Below are 17,405 nucleotides of genomic sequence, written 5' to 3' on the forward strand. Positions count from 1 at the left end.
TAGGGGACCAAGCAGCTTCGTTGCTCGGACCCCTAATAATAATTATAAAAATACTTGTTTTTTGTATAGCACTTTTCTCACACTCAAAGCCCTTTAAGTAGCGGGCGGCCTAGTTTATTTCGTTTTTAGTTTTCTGTAACGTTTTATTTTTCCCTCAAATTCTGTAAAAGTCATACTGCAGCCTATACCGTTAGTGTTCCTGTCCGGGCCGTATCTTTGGGAGGCGCGGTTTGGTGGTTTGCCGTGTGTAGGCCTACTTGCATGCAGATAAGTAGGGTGTTATCAATTCATACATTTTTCCAATTGTTTATTAATAGTATTTTTGTTGTAGGACCAGCATTGGTGGAGTTGGAAACGGTCACATTCTGGCGCTGTCGCTTCAGTGCTCCTATTTTCATCTCATAGAATAATAACATGACTTTTTTCAACTATTTAAAAATAAAATTTGTAGAAAAAAACTGGAAACACGTCTCTGTAAGTCTTTACACAAATCTGTATTATAAATATTGTTTGTTTCTGTACTATTGGTGCGGTCACATTCATATATATAAATTCTGATAAGACATGGACATCCCCAACTCCAATTACACCATCTCTCAACATGCCACTACTTGTGTGCTATTTATCATTTCACATAGACCTATTAAGAAATAATAACAATATTAATCTGTATCGTAAAGCTATTTTCTTACCAACAATGTCCCTGCCTGACCCATATCCCCGTCACGTGGGGACCAGGCTGATGACATAGGCTAATACAAAAAATGTGACTGTGAAAAGGTGACTTGACCCTTGTGTAAGCGATATATTGATGCACTTCTTATGACAAATGTAGACTACTTATGGTAAATCGCTTTGGATTAAAGCGTCTGCTAAATGCCCTAAATGTAAATGTAAATGTAAATTCGGATGTCTGCGTTGGAGCCAGCAGACCGCTGCAGTCCAAACTCTCGCTAGAGACGTAACTCCTGTAGCTCCTTTCTCAGCTCCTGTAGGCCTACTTCATTTGAGACGCTTTCAGCAGTGGATGCGGACATATCCATGGCAGCCGGTTCAGGGACAGAGCAGTAGTCTTGATCGTTGAAAAGGAGATCAACTTCATCTTCCGGAGGGGCAGTTTCGACGATAGGAGGGTCTCTGCCAGGGTGTGTGTGTGTGTGTGTGTGTGTGTGTGTGTGTGTGTGTGTGTGTGTGTGTGTGTGTGTGTGTGTGTAAAAGAGGCGCGTGTCTGCGTGCGTGCGTGAGGGGTTAGGTGTAGTTTCCCTGGCACGAAAGGGGGAATAAATAACATCAACAACAACAAAAAAAAATAAAACATCGGCATCGGCTATCGGCCAAATTGTTAATTTAAACATCGTATCGGCCCAGAATTTCAAAATCGATGCATCATACACATGTGGTCATGTTTATATGATTAGAAATAACAATCAAAGCTGTAATTGAGCAATCACAATCGATTATTCAACATAGAAGTGTTATAGAACAATACATGGTTGTATTCCTTAAACCATGTATTCAACCTAAAACAAAAAAAGGCAAACTGGAAGGAAGGATATTTGCAAACCTTATTTGTATACACTTACTACCGGGCCGTGACAGCTAGTTTTACTATCTGGCCCCGGCGGAGATCTTGTATGCAACGAAACATCGCACTCCTCATTGACTCTGCGTGAGACATGTCAACAAGTTGCATGAAGGATCGGAGTTATATAATTCAACATGACAGGGTTTCCCCTTATTGGAAATAATGTATGACGGGAATGGTGATGCAGGGTTAGTCAAGGTTGCATTTCACAGTCAAAGTAAAGTTTTTCTATAAGGCGACATTCCGCTTATACCACGTTTCCAACAATGATTAGACATTATGTTGTTATATGTTACTTTAACCTGTAATGTTTGTGTTTTTTTATCTACTTTAATCAGCTGGAATTGAGATTTCCTTCTGCAGTGCTTTAAGCATATGTTTTTACGTTGTCAGGGAACATGATTTTTGGTGGACTTTATGCAATCTTTAATACCCAGCTGCTCCCGATTCCATAATAGATAGATAGACAGACAGACAGACAGACAGACAGACAGACAGACAGACAGACAGACAGGCAGACAGGCAGACAGACAGACAGACAGACAGACAGACAGACAGACAGACAGACAGACAGATAGATTTTTCAGTCAATTAGTGGAGCTGGACTGGGACAGCAGTTTAGACCTATCTATTTAGGATTTTGTCTTTAACGTAGGTGTATCTCACCATTGCCTAACATTTAATTTGAATATGTTCTCCTATTTGAGTTATAACATGTTTTTTATGTTTTTTTTGGAGGATCCTTAATTTTTTACATATAATTGATTAAACTGAATCTAATTTAGATTATAGCTTTAGGCCAGCTTGAATATGTGAATTATGGGGTTGTTTCAGTTTTCCTCCATCCATGCTTTATCAATCACTGTGTTGATCACACATCAGAATTATAATGTAGTAATATTTCCTGGTTAACTTGGTTGACTCGGTCCAGACCAAATACTATTCAGACCACAAGTTCATTATTTTCTGTAATGACCTATTTCTATGTTATTTATTCCACAATCTATTATTTTGTAATAATAATAAGTAACATCATTTTCTTCACAGCTAAATTACACTTACACTTAACTGGTAACATTAGGCCTCATTCCATATATCACATTGTGCAGAACATATTATGTTTATCATCATCAACAAAAATTTGGTGTTATTCAGTGAAATAACAATTTAAAACGACTTTACAAAAATAACGGTAACTGTATTGTTTTGACAAAACTATCATGAAGTAATTTTAGATTAAATATACTTCATTTCGTCTTTATGAATTGCTCTATAGTCGTTTCATGAACAAATAGTATGTTTTGTTGAGTTGTTATAACACAATACTTGTTCATGACTCCCTTACAAATACCACTACTACAAATTGACAACATAACACTGAAACTGATGAACCAATCTAAAATCGATAGGGTCCTGGAAGAACTTTTAGGGTTTTTTCAGTTTCCAACCATAGTGCACAACTAAATGCAACCTGATTATTAATTATGACGTTATGGGGGAGACACTGATCCTCTCATCTATCTCTCACAAATACACACACGCAAACCTACGAGGTCCGTTGAAAGATCACAGTGCCAGCAGCAGAAAATATGTCTTACATCGATGAGCTGACATTAATACACAACACAAAATGGGCATTTAAAAGGCCAACGCGTGAGTGCAATAAACACCTGAATGCGACCTATTCACCTAATACTTATTACGTCAGGTGATAGAAAAGGAACTTTGCGCTATCACACACACACACGCACGCACGCACGCACGCACACACACACACACACACACACACACACACACACACACACACACACACACACACACACACACACACACACACACACACACACTCACACTCACACTCACACACACAGGGTAACATGCACACGCAGGGACAAAGCCACAGAAAATGTGTTTGGTGCAGGAGCTTACATAAAACAACCCACAGAAAAGTCATGCATGAACTGATCCCACATTAAAGTGGAACTTTGACTTGAAATCCTCTTTCAAGAACATCAACCAGAGAACTATTTACAGTCAACGCCAGCTCGACTTATAGATCACGAATGAACATCCATTTCCAATATTTTTGAAAGCTCTATCCTTCTTTCATTAGGAAGGTGTGTTGGGGTGGAGGGAATGTTGTCAAACGTCATTTCCTGTCAAATTTAAGATCCATAGGTCTGTTAGAAGCTTTTCAAACTGGTAACTTCCTGAAGCAGTGTCTGCTGCCAAACACCTCCTGGTTGTCTTTTCTGGGCTCCTCCGAATCCTGAACACAGGGGATGAGGTTGAAACAGATATATTGCAGCGTTTGAAGCATAAATGATTCACAGAGCAGATGTAACATGCTGCCATGTATAAGATCTCCCGAGAGTGTGTGTTGATGGCTGGTTTTACCTGTGCACATTTTTTTTGTCCAAACAGGTGTGCATACTCACCCAGCCCCAGAGTCTAATCAGTTCGACTTGGGCCAGGTGAGGCAGGTTGAACCTGCCTTTAACCACACACTCAACACTTGCTTTTAGAAATTCACAGATGTTTGTTAGTTGGCGAGATCTCTGTTCGTCTTCCTATCAACGATGATGATTATATATTATGTTATGATACTTTAATCTATAATGTAGGTTTGCTCTACTTTAATGAGCAGGTTATGCCCTGACTCACAGGCAGGCAAAGCAGTCAAATTCGGGATTAGATGGGCACGATGAACTTCCTGGCCAACGCGTTATTTAGCATTTCAAATCTGAGAGCTAGAATGGGCGAAAGTTGTGGATAGCGTCAAGGCAGGCAAAGCAGTCAAATCGGGATTAGAAGGGCATGATGACCTTCCTGGCTAAATCTTTATTTTGCATTTCAAATCGGAGAGCTAGAATAAAGAGTCGTATATAGTCAGTGATGAAGATTCATTAATCACCACGCAAGAACGGCCAAAGGCAAGTGTCTTCCATGATGCATGATCATAATGTTCTGAATATTATTGACAGTATAGAAAATAATACCACCTGAATGATAATGATATCATATAATACATTTTGTTATGGTTATCCAATAACAAAAATATCCCTTTTTTCTAAAGCTTCATTATTATGGAGAAGTATGTTAAACTAATAGTAAGTGAATTGTAAGATCTAACGTTATTGACAATTTTTAATTAATTATATGTTATGCAGATATGAATGCAATGGAATGGATGCAAACTCTTCTGATCTCAGGTAGGTGTTTTTCTGTTTATTTTACCCATGGGTGTATGCATCGAAAGTAAAATGTGTTTTTCAGAACAAAATATTTAATAACATTTAATATTTACTTACTTTACAATACAAGTACACCAGCTATGTGGGCATCTTTCCCATTGGTGTTTATGCATATGAAAATATTTCACAGTAAGTCATATGATTATCTCCACTACCAGGACTGTGTATCCCGTCCTTCTGTGCAGAGTACCGCCAACACTGTTTAATTGAAACCCCCAAATCCTGGTTTGATGCCCAGAGCTACTGCAGAGAGAGAGGCCATGACCTGGCCACTATAGACGACATGGGGGCAATGAAGTCACTGCTGGCCTTGAATGCAGGCAGAGCTGATGAGCTGTGGATCGGTCTTCATTATGGGGGTCCTGAAGAGTGGCATTGGTCGCTGGCAGACGAAGAATTCTACCAAAAGGGAGAGAGAGATTACCGCAATTTCGGAAGGATGGACAATACCAGTCGTTATGTTATTCACGAATTTGGCATGTGGAACACTAATAACAATACACGCATTTGGTTTGTGTGTTATGATGGTAAGGAAAGCATACACTCATGAGTATGGACAATACACTTTCAATAATAATGTATTTATTCATAATCGATACAATTTAAGGTGCTGTAGGTAAGATCTAACTACAATTTAAGCTACTTTTTGAGTGTAATTTGTCAGATATGGCCTAGCCATCTGTCAGCTATTAGTGTGCTGTGAGAATCTGTTTCTAGTTGACCACGCCTTTCTATGCATGAGATCATTTCGATTTGAAAACGCTCCCGGGGCGTCTCTGACAAATTAGGGCCTCTCTTCCCTGATTGGTTCAGGGAATGCATCTTGTCTGTCAATCAAAGGTGTGTGAAATGAAGGGAGGGAGCAGAGGGGATGTCTCCTGTTCTGCTCTTTTCTGCTCCCTCTATACAACTCTCATCTCACTTACTGCACCTTAAATCCCATAACGTTGATACATTTTTAATCGTATAATTTATGAAATGTATTTGATACAAACAAAGGAATGAATGCACTATTCAGGGAACAGACAAGGTGGACACCGATATGTCTTGGTTAGAGAGGTGATGAGCTGGACGGGGACGCAGTTGTACTGCAGGAGTCACCACACGGACCTGGTCAGCCTCAGGAACCCAGAGGAGAACCAGGCAGTCGCGGAGAGACTTGGTCCGTATGATGTCTTGATTGGCCTCTTCAAAGATGCGTGGCACTGGTCGGACAAGCGCAACTCCTCCTTCAGACACTGGGATCAAGATTCATTTGTTGGCCTCTTTCCTCAAAGTTGCGCTGTGATGACAGGCAAAGGTCCTGGACGATGGAGCCAACGATCCTGTGATGAGTTGCATCCGTTTCTCTGTACATGTAAGTAACTCCTGTGAGTGTCTTGGAGTTGTATTAGGCCTAGGCTATGTTATTAGGAAATCGAATACATTCAATATAAACATTTTAAGAACTCTTCTATGTTCATTGTTGCATTAAAGTGTGTGTGTGTGTGTGTGTGTGTGTGTGTGTGTGTGTGTGTGTGTGTGTGTGTGTGTGTGTGTGTGTGTGTGTGTGTGTGTGTGTGTGTGTGTGTGTGTGTGTGTGTGTGTGTGAGTCTCAGGTACTAGAAGATGGGTTGTCAAGGCGATGGTGCGTTCAGAGGACATCCAGGAACTGAATGACCCTGCCACCTTAAAACAAGTGAGTCGTAACAGCCTTTAGGTGGTCTGCTTCCATTAGAAAGCAGAGTGGGACACGAAGACCAGATTTCATATATAAATGAAATATGTTATTTGGAAAACAAAGGGACATATTTAAGGTGTGCCTATTCATATCAAGCCAAATGTAGTGACTAGCGTTGTAAAATATTGGGCAGTACATGCCCATTGTTTTACTGTGATGTCTTTTAAGCTTTGGTAAAGCACGACAAACAATCCAGGGTAGAGTATTTGACAAAGGAATCACATTCAACTAAGGAATGTATTCGTGGCATTAATCAATGCAATCACCGTAAATTATTAACCAAGGTTGCCACCTATTCAAGGAGATGTGAGTACCATGCTGTGGTTCAAACCTTAAACTGTGAGTGAGCCTGTGAGCCTGAGACGGTTGAGAGCCCGGGGTGCTTTTCGTGTAAAAGATGAGTTTTTAAGATACAATAGAAATAAGATTAAGGGCTGTAGAATCTAGATTTTGTCTTATGTAAGCAGGGCCTCTGTCATTGTTTTTAATCAGAAAATTTAAACTGTTATATTCATAATGGTTCCATGAGGTATTGCCTGCTCTAGAGCAAATAACGTTTTTGTTTTTTTTCAGACCCAAAAGCTGCTGAACGAAGCGGCTTTGAGCAACCACCATAAGATAGCGTGGAGAACCAATTCCGACGGACAGGTCTTCACCAAGGAGCAGTGTCAGGAAGAAGACTGCAATGTTTAAACTGATCCACTGAACGAGTGCAATCCCAAGACCTCTGTAATATTGAATAGTCTCACAAATCTGTAGATTATAGATATCAAAAGTCTGTCCTCAGATGACCTCAATTCTGCTGAAAGGAAATCAGTAATCAGTAACCCTTTTCTCAGTAACCTATTTATATTTAATTTGATGATGAACAGCATAACCATAACAGGAATGAAGATGTAAGGGACTATTTATTTTTGTAGGAACCATGAATGCCAATGGGGTCACATGTCTTATACCTTAAAGACATGATAAGCTCGGTTTTCTGGATGCATCGGATCCTGTGTTTCAGGGGCAACATTATGTAGGTATAATGAAGTAATTGCGTTTCTTGAATGTATAATCATGAATTTGCTATATATGACCAATTCTTAAGTTTGGCTAGCTGTATGATGTAACTAAAGAAGGGTTAGCCTTAAAGAGTATATGAGCAGAATGTTGGAGCTACAGAGACTGCTGAGGGACACATGTCCACTCCACATATTCAGGTCAGGGCTGAGACTTGACTTTTTCATGCTTTAACTTTGTTTCGATCTATCTAGTTAGGATTTTGTCTTTCAACGTAGGTGTATCTCACCATTGGCTAACATTTCATTGAATATGTTCTTTGATTTGAGTTATAAGATGTTTAAATAATTTTTTGTGGAGGATTGTTTGATTTTGTTTGATTGTTTATTGATTGTTTGATTTGATACATACTGATTAACCTGAATCAAATTTAGATTATAGCTCAAGGCAAGATTTGTTATGAGAAATATTGGCCTAAATTGTTGCAGTTTTCATCCATCCATGGTTTATTAATCGCTGTTTATCACACATCAGAATTATAATCTATTGATCTTTCCTGGTTGACTTTTCAATAAGGTATTAAGGTCCCTCTGCCTCTATACTCTGGAACTCCCAACTTATTCTCTGAGATTTCGGTTGGCTGATCTCCAAATTAAAATGCACAAATATTGAATGGGAAGCAATTAAATTCTTCGATTCAGTTTAGGATTTCATATTGGTCTTGATGATTATAATGCATTGTAACAATGTCCCTGCCACATGCTACATTGGTGGCTGCCACACCCCACCTAGGTGGCTTTAAAACCAGGACACAGGCGGATGATGTTTAACCCCACTACTAGCAGGTATGCTGCCTCACCCAGACCCAGGATCTAATCGGTCAGACTCGGGCCAGACCACATACTACAGTCAAGTTCATTATTTCCTGTAATGGCCTATTTCCGTGTTATATATTCCAAAATGTATTTATTTAAATTGGTAATAATAATAAATAACATAATTCACTGTTCAGAGGGGTATTCCAAAAAGCCGGTTTTATCACATAACCGGGTATGTTAACAGGGTTTGCGGTAACCCTAGGTTTTCCGTTGCAAAATGAACATGGTATGTTAGTTAGTTACTATAGAAACATATGCTCTGAATCAAACCTGGTCCGCGCAGGTTTTGCATCATAAACCAGTTTTGGGTATTTAAACCTGCGTTCCCCGCAGATGTCATGTGTTCATAATGGCATGCCCTTTTGATGAGAGGCCTGTTGATATCGGAGCGCAAATTATTCGTGCAATCTACCGGGAGCGATTAATAAGACCACGGCTCGACATCTTGGCATATCTGGAAGACTTTTTGCTGGAGAGATGTAGATTCTTGCGAAAATCTTTAATATATTTAAATAGTCTTCTCCAGCCTTACATGGCCAACACTACCAATCGAGGAGGACCTGGCCTCAGTTCACTCCAGACTATTTGCGTAGTCCTCCGTTTTTTTGCAAATGGTAATTTTCTCTATAATGTTGGAGATGCTGAGCACATATCTGTCCTTTCAGATGAACCATCCACGTCCGGACCAAGATTTTCATCTGCCTCCTATCATACAAAGAGCAATATTGGCCAAGTATGCCGAGAGGCGCTTACAACAGACTTACAGAAGGTTCGATCGTAGACGGCAGCTCCATTAAAAGCACTAATCCATCTTGATCTGTGAAGTTAATGAATTGTCACTCTTAGGTTTTCTACCCAGTTACCAAAATAAAACATTTGGAACATTTGCGCTGTGGCCTCGTACACGGTTTGCATGCGTTACTTCGAAGACAAACGAAAATCGAATATACAAGAAAAACAGAAAAACCTACGTTCAACCAGTGGGGTACCCACATGGCCCCTGACTCTCTGAGGAGGTACCTCCAGGTAGCCTACCCCCTCCATGCTAGGGTGCCCTGAATTTATATCTATTGCCAGCTCCTCCACCAGGGTCAAGACAATTTGAGGGCCAGATCCAGTGTGCCGACTGTCTGCCTTTTGACGATTGGCTTTAAAAAAAGGGCTTATTTAAATGCAGGAGTGACAAATATGGTATGACAATTGGACTGACAAAATATAGCCTATGTAGGCCAATACGATGGTGGGAAAAGCTTACCAGTTTGTTTGATGTTTTTAAACCTAGGCTACTTCATTTTTTTTTATTTGATCCGCTGACCGCTCGGGAGCCATCGCAGTACATAGCCTATTATATATATATCTTTTTATATACATATTTTTTTGGAAGAAAAGGGTGCTTAACTGCGATAATAATGGATTCATGGCTCAAATATTAAGGATCATGCTTCTGACATGTAACTTTCGCAGAGGCTTTAGCGTTCCCTTTTCTTGTGATAATGTCCTTCTCCTCGTCATAGCTCTCCAGGAGAACCTGGAATTCCACTTCATTGAAATAAACGTATCGATCAGGATTACCATGAACTATACATCACGTCTTCATAGGTTTGCGTGGACGCGCACCACCCTGTGTTAAACCAACCCCGTGTTGATTGAACTAATGCATAACCCGTGCGGTGGAACGGACAGCTCTGTTTTAGTTGCCACAGGGTCAATCAACGAGTTCAGCGCTAACTCTGTGTTTGTTAAACCTCTGTTCGTGGAATACCCCTCAGGAATTATTATCATGAACACAAACTAGGAGTTATTCACTGAAATACAATTTGAAACAAAACTAAAATAAAGTAATTAATGCATTTTGTTTTTCATCTTTGTGAATTGCTCTGTAGTCTATACATTTTTATGAACGAATAGTATGCTTTGCTAAGTTGTCATAACACAATACTTGTTCTTGACTCTTGCCCCTGACAAATACCCCTTCTACAAATGTACAAACTAACACTGAAACTAATACACTATTCTATAATCGATAGGTTTTCTGGAAGAACTTTTAGGGGTTAGTCTGTTTGCAACCATACGGGTTATTAGTGGTGCAGATAAGTGCTACAATCTTTCAATTTGTGAAACAAGCCTGAAAATTGGCATGAGCAGTCTCCATGGGTCACATGACAAGACAAGTACATATATTGTCCAAGACATTAGAAAAGTCAAGATGGTAGCCATTTTTGAAGAAGGTCGACACCTTAGTGGAGCAGTGCGGTGATAGTAAACAGCCCCCTCGACTTTCGGATTCAGGGGCTATTCCCCACTATTCACTTTGCTTTTGGCGGATAAAATAAATAAATAAACAAGATAACACTTTTTTCCGGTTTTTATTAGCGAACAAAGCGGGACATTTTGTGATGAAAACAATATCCCGAGTTTGAGATCTCAATCATGGGATATTGCCCAATATCCCGAGATAGCGAACCAATCAAATTGCGCCATCTTAGGAGGTTCACGTGTAGCATATACTAAAATCGTTTATTTGGTGATACAAGTTTGAAAATGGGCATGAGCAGTTTCTGTGGGTCAATTGACAGCCACCCACAGCTACCAGAAATGTCCAGATGGCGGGCATTTTTCAAGATGGCTACCACCTTAGTGGAGCAGTTAGGGTTAATAAATCATTTAGTTGGCGATACAAGCATGACAATTGCCATGAGTCATCTCAAAGGGTAATTTGACAAGAAACTCACAGCCACTTGAAATTTCAAGATGGTGTCGTGGATAGAACCCACGGTCTATACGAGAGAACTGCTCAGAACCTGAGTTGGTTTGCAAAGAACTGACCCATGTGGCCCAGGCTCTGTGAGGTAACCCCAAAATCGGTGAATTCCTTGCACAATCACATTAACGTTTATCTTACCACCGAAGGTGCCCACAATACATTCTACACAGTAATTCAAGCATTACTTACAAAAGGGTAACATATTACACATTAGTTATATGAAGTGAGGTCTTTGATACAAATCCATTCATCGCCCTGTTTACCCTTGATCTTAAATCGCCATGACTTACCACATGTGTTTTAGAGATGAGCCCTGTAAAGGCAATATTAATCTAAACAGTAAAACATGCATTTGTAATAGTTAACAATACCACTCTATTTGTCTGTGGCATATACAGTCATAATCATGAAGCTGGTAGCAGGGACGTGTTACGCCACGTCCTGCCACACGGTACAACACCCCCATCTAGTGGCCGCTTGGCGCCACTGGTCCTCACTCCCTCTACACACCTGTCTGCAATCTACAATCACCGGTCCCTACCTCAGCCGGGGATCTCCAATCAGCCGGCGCCAGTTCGTCGTTTACTTCTACTCAGTTACTATAGGTCCTACAAGCGTTATCCTAAGTCTAGCCCCTTTTCCTCAATAGGGTACAATAGGGGACCAAGCAGCTTCGTTGCTCGGACCCCTAATAATAATTATAAAAATACTTGTTTTTTGTATAGCACTTTTCTCACACTCAAAGCCCTTTAAGTAGCGGGCGGCCTAGTTTATTTCGTTTTTAGTTTTCTGTAACGTTTTATTTTTCCCTCAAATTCTGTAAAAGTCATACTGCAGCCTATACCGTTAGTGTTCCTGTCCGGGCCGTATCTTTGGGAGGCGCGGTTTGGTGGTTTGCCGTGTGTAGGCCTACTTGCATGCAGATAAGTAGGGTGTTATCAATTCATACATTTTTCCAATTGTTTATTAATAGTATTTTTGTTGTAGGACCAGCATTGGTGGAGTTGGAGACGGTCACATTCTGGCGCTGTCGCTTCAGTGCTCCTATTTTCATCTCATAGAATAATAACATGACTTTTTTCAACTATTTAAAAATAAAATTTGTAGAAAAAAACTGGAAACACGTCTCTGTAAGTCTTTACACAAATCTGTATTATAAATATTGTTTGTTTCTGTACTATTGGTGCGGTCACATTCATATATATAAATTCTGATAAGACATGGACATCCCCAACTCCAATTACACCATCTCTCAACATGCCACTACTTGTGTGCTATTTATCATTTCACATAGACCTATTAAGAAATAATAACAATATTAATCTGTAACGTAAAGCTATTTTCTTACCAACAATGTCCCTGCCTGACACATATCCCCGTCACATGGGGACCAGGCTGATGACATAGGCTAATACAAAAAATGTGACTGTGAAAAGGTGACTTGACCCTTGTGTAAGCGATATAATGATGCACTTCTTATGACAAATGTAGACTACTTATGGTAAATCGCTTTGGATTAAAGCGTCTGCTAAATGCCCTAAATGTAAATGTAAATGTAAATTCGGATGCCTGCGTCGGAGCCAGCACACCGCTGCAGTCCAAACTCTCGCTAGAGACGTAACTCCTGTAGCTCCTTTCTCAGCTCCTGTACTTCATTTGAGACGCTTTCAGCAGTGGATGCGGACATATCCATGGCAGCCGGTTCAGGGACAGAGCAGTAGTCTTGATCGTTGAAAAGGAGATCAACTTAATCTTCCGGAGGGGCAGTTTCGACGATAGGAGGGTCTCTGCCAGGGTGTGTGTGTGTGTGTGTGTGTGTGTGTGTGTGTGTGTGTGTGTGTGTGTGTGTGTGTGTGTGTGTGTGTGTAAGAGGCGCGTGTCTGCGTGCGTGCGTGCGTGAGGGGTTAGGTGTAGTTTCCCTGGCACGAAAGGGGGAATAAATAACATCAACAACAACAACAACAAAAAAAAATAAAACATCGGCATCGGCTGTCGGCCAAATTGTTAATTTAAACATCGTATCGGCCCAGAATTTCACAATCGATGCATCATACACATGTGGTCATGTTTATATGATTAGAAATAACAATCAACAATCACAATCGATTATTCAACATAGACGTGTTATAGAACAATACATGGTTGTATTCCTTAAACCATGTATTCAACCTAAAACAAAAAAAGGCAAACTGGAAGGAAGGATATTTGCAAACCTTATTTGTATACACTTACTACCGGGCCGTGACGGCTAGTTTTACTATCTGGCCCCGGCGGAGATCTTGTATGCAACGAAACATCGCACTCCTCATTGACTTTGCGTGAGACATGTCAATAAGTTGCATGAAGGATCAGAGTTATAGAATTCAACATGACAGGGTTTCCCCTTATTGGAAATAATGTATGACGGGAATGGTGATGCAGGGGTAGTCAAGGTTGCATTTCACAGTCAAAGTGAAGTTTTTCTATAAGGCGACATTCCGCTTATACCACGTTTCCAACAATGATTAGACATTATGTTGTTATATGTTGCTTTAACCTATAATGTTTGTGTTTTTTTATCTACTTTAATCAGCTGGAATTGAGATTTCCTTCTGCAGTGCTTTAAGCATATGTTTTTACGTTGTTAGGGAACATGATTTTTGGTGGACTTTAATCCACTCTGCTTTAATCCATATCGGATGTATAGGATGGAGTTTAAGGTCTGCAAGGACATCCGGTTCCTGAGTTTGCTTTTTACCACGAGGACTGAGCTGCCTGCAAGTGCGTTGAGACGGGGGAGGGGCCGCGCAGGCACCCGGTGCTCGTTGTGAAGAGGTAATAGCGATAGTGCTTTCACCTCAAAAAGTCGCCAAAAGTCACCAATAGCAGCTGAAAAAGAAGCTAGATTTGTCGCTTGTCGCGACAAAATCGCTAAGTTGGCAACACTGCGGTTTGGTCCAGTAGTCGTAAGCGTCTTTGTATTTAATGCGCATGCGCGGGCTTGTACGTAACCTTGAAATTGTACATTTGTCTGAACAAATATTTCTAAATTGAGCTCCTAATCAAATATAACAGTGTTTTAGGAAGAAAACAAAAAAAAAATATTTGGATTGAATGACAAAATTATTAATCAGTTGAATACACAACCTTAAAATTTTACATTTGTCAAAATGGATATTTCTTAATTGAGCTCCTAATTAAAAATATCTATATTTCACAGTATTTTGAAATAAAAAAAAGTTATTTTAAAAATAAAACAAAAAATGTTTATTTGAATTGAATTACAAAATAATAATAAGATGAAGTACGGCTTAAAACCCTTTTTCCAGTGTAGGCAAAGCAGTCAAATTCGGGATTCGATGGCAACGACAAACTTCCTTGCTATTATTTTGCATTTCAAATCGGAGAGCTAGAATATAAATCTTGTGCAAAAGTTTGGATAAAGCCAGAGAGTCGTAAAGCAAGCTGGTGATGAAGATTTATTGACCACCACACAAGGATAACCAAAGGTAAGTGACTAACATACTGCATGATCATAATGTTAGCAGAGGAGAATGGTACCACTTAGTAGCAGCCTACATTAATTGATAAATGAAAGTATACAAAATGATACCATCTGAATGATAATGATTTAATATAATACATTTTGTTATGGTTATGGTTAACAAAAATATCCCTACTTTTTTCGAATGCTTTATTATTGTGGAGATGTATGTTAAACTTAAAGTAAGTGAATTGGCAGATCTAACTTGACAATTTTATATTAATTTTAGGTTACGTTGACATGAATGCAATGGAATGGATACAAACTCTTGTAATCTCAGGTAGGTGTATTTCTGTTTACGTTACCCATGGGTGTATGCCTCAAAAGTAAAATGGGTTCTTCAGAACAAAATATTTACTAATATTTACTTTATATTAGTTCATGAATATGAAATATTCCACAGTAAGTCATGTGATTCTCTCCCCTACCAGGACTGTGTATCCCGTCCTTCTGTGCTGACTACCGCCAACACTGTTTAATTGAAACCCCCAAATCCTGGTCTGATGCCCAGAGCTACTGCAGAGAAAGAGGCCATGACCTGGCCACCATAGACGACATGGGGGCAATGAAGTCATTGCTAGCCTTAAATGCAGACAGAGCTGATGAGCTATGGATCGGTCTTCAACATGGGGGTCCTGAAAGGTGGCATTGGTCACTGGCAGACAAGGACTTCTACCAAGAGGGAGAGAGAGATTACCGCAATTTCGTTGGAATGGACAATACTAGTCATTTGATTAAATACGAATCTGGCAAGTGGTACCCTGTTGACAATATAAACAGCTATTTCATGTGTTATGATGGTAAGGAAAACATACACTCATGAGTATGGACAATACACTTTCAATAGTAATGTATTTATATATTCATAATTTATACAATTTTAAGGTGCTATAGGTAAGATCTAACTACAATTTAAGCTACTTTTTGAGAGTAATTTGTCAGACACAGCCTTTTGTCAGACAATCTGTTTCTAGTTGACCGCGACTTCCTCTGTATGAGATCATTTCGATTTGAAAACGCTCCAGGGTCCCCTCTGACCAATAAGAGCCTCTCTTAGTTCCCTGATTGGTTCAGGGAATACATCTTGTCTGTCAATCAAAGGTATGTGAAATGCCGGGAGGGAGCAGAGAGAGAAAGGATGTCTTAACTCTTATCTCACCTGCAACACCTTAAAACCCATACCGTTTACACATTGTCAAGTGTATAATTTATAAAATGCATTTGATGCAAACAAAAGAATGAATGCTTTTTTCAGGTAACCAACAAGGGGGAGACCAATACGTCATGGTTAGACAGGTGTTGAGCTGGACGGGTGCGCAGGTGTACTGCAGGAAGTATTACACGGACCTGGTCAGCATCAGGAACCCAGAGGAGAACCAGGCTGTCTGGGATGCATTTGGTGGAGGTCATGTCTTGATTGGCCTCTTCAAAGATGCGTGGCACTGGTCAGACAAGCGCAACTCCTCCTTCAGGCTCTGGGAGAAGAATTCATTTGTTCCGCTGTTCTCTCAAAGTTGCGCTGTGATGACTAGCGCAGGTTCTGCTGGATTGAACCAACGATCCTGTGCTGAGTTGCATCCGTTTTTCTGTACATGTAAGTAACTCTTGCAAGTGGTTTAGAGTTGTATTAGGCATGTTATTAGGAAATCTAATACGTTCAATATAAACATTGTAATAACTCTTCTATGTTCATTCTTGCATTTAAATATGTGTGTGTGTGCGTGAGACTCAGGTACGAGAAGATGGGTTGTCAAGGTGAAGGTGCGTTCAGAGGACATCCAGGAACTGAATGACCCTGCCACCTTAAAACAAGTGAGTCGTAACAGCCTTTTTAGGTGGTCTGCTTCCATTAGAAAGCAGAGTGGGACACGAAGACCAGATTTCTGAAAGATAAATTAGGAAATATGTAGTTTTGCGGTTCAAATATCAACAAAATATGTTATTATTTGGAAAACAAAGGGACATATTTAAAGTGGGCCTATTCATATCAAGCCAAATGTTGTAGACTACTGTAGTAAAATATCGGGCAGTACATGGCCATTGTTTTACTGTGATGTCTTTTACGTTTTTGGTCAAGCATAACAAACAATCCAAGGTAGAGTATTTGACAAACGAATCGCATTCAAATAAGGAATGTATTCGTGGCAATAATCAATCCAATAACCGTAAACTATTAACCAAGGTTGCCGCCTATTCAAGAAGATTGAGAATACCATGCAGTGGTTCAAACCTTAAACCTGTGAGTGCGCGCCCATTTCAACCGGGAATCTGTCGTAAACTGTCCCTACGTGTAAACTGGAAAAAGGCTGAGATGGTGAGACCGTTGTGCCTTTCGTGTGAAAGATTAGTTTTTAAATCTAGATACAATAGAAATTAGATAAAGGGTTGTAGAATCTAGATTTTATCTCATGTAAACTGGGCCTTTGTCATTTCTTTCAAATAATTGAAACTATTATATTCATAATGGTTCCATGAGGTATTGCCTGCCCTGCAAATAACGTTATTTCTTTTTCAGACCCAAAAGCTGCTCAACGAAGCAGCTTTGAGCAACCACCATAAGATAACGTGGAGAACCAATTCTGACGGACAGGTCTTCACCAAGGAGCAGTGTCAGGAAGAAGACTGCAATGTTTAAACTGATCCTCTGAACGAGTGCAATCCCAAGACCTCTGTAAT

At 39.9% G+C, this 17,405-nt stretch overlaps 1 protein-coding gene across 1 annotated transcript in view; it reads left to right on the plus strand.

Annotated features, from left to right (window-relative positions):
* Positions 1-17,405, plus strand: part of LOC115541761 (uncharacterized) — a 60,656-nt gene that overhangs the window by 7,120 nt on the left and 36,131 nt on the right. The window contains exons 4-8 of the mRNA XM_030353604.1: positions 4,756-4,797; positions 4,998-5,183; positions 15,985-16,323; positions 16,462-16,541; positions 17,245-17,358. Of these exons, the coding sequence (XP_030209464.1) occupies positions 4,756-4,797; positions 4,998-5,183; positions 15,985-16,323; positions 16,462-16,541; positions 17,245-17,358 (761 nt within the window). The remainder of the gene's footprint in view (positions 1-4,755; positions 4,798-4,997; positions 5,184-15,984; positions 16,324-16,461; positions 16,542-17,244; positions 17,359-17,405) is intronic.

Source organism: Gadus morhua, chromosome 4, assembly GCF_902167405.1.
Source record: "Gadus morhua chromosome 4, gadMor3.0, whole genome shotgun sequence".
Classification (NCBI taxonomy): Eukaryota; Metazoa; Chordata; class Actinopteri; order Gadiformes; family Gadidae; genus Gadus; species Gadus morhua.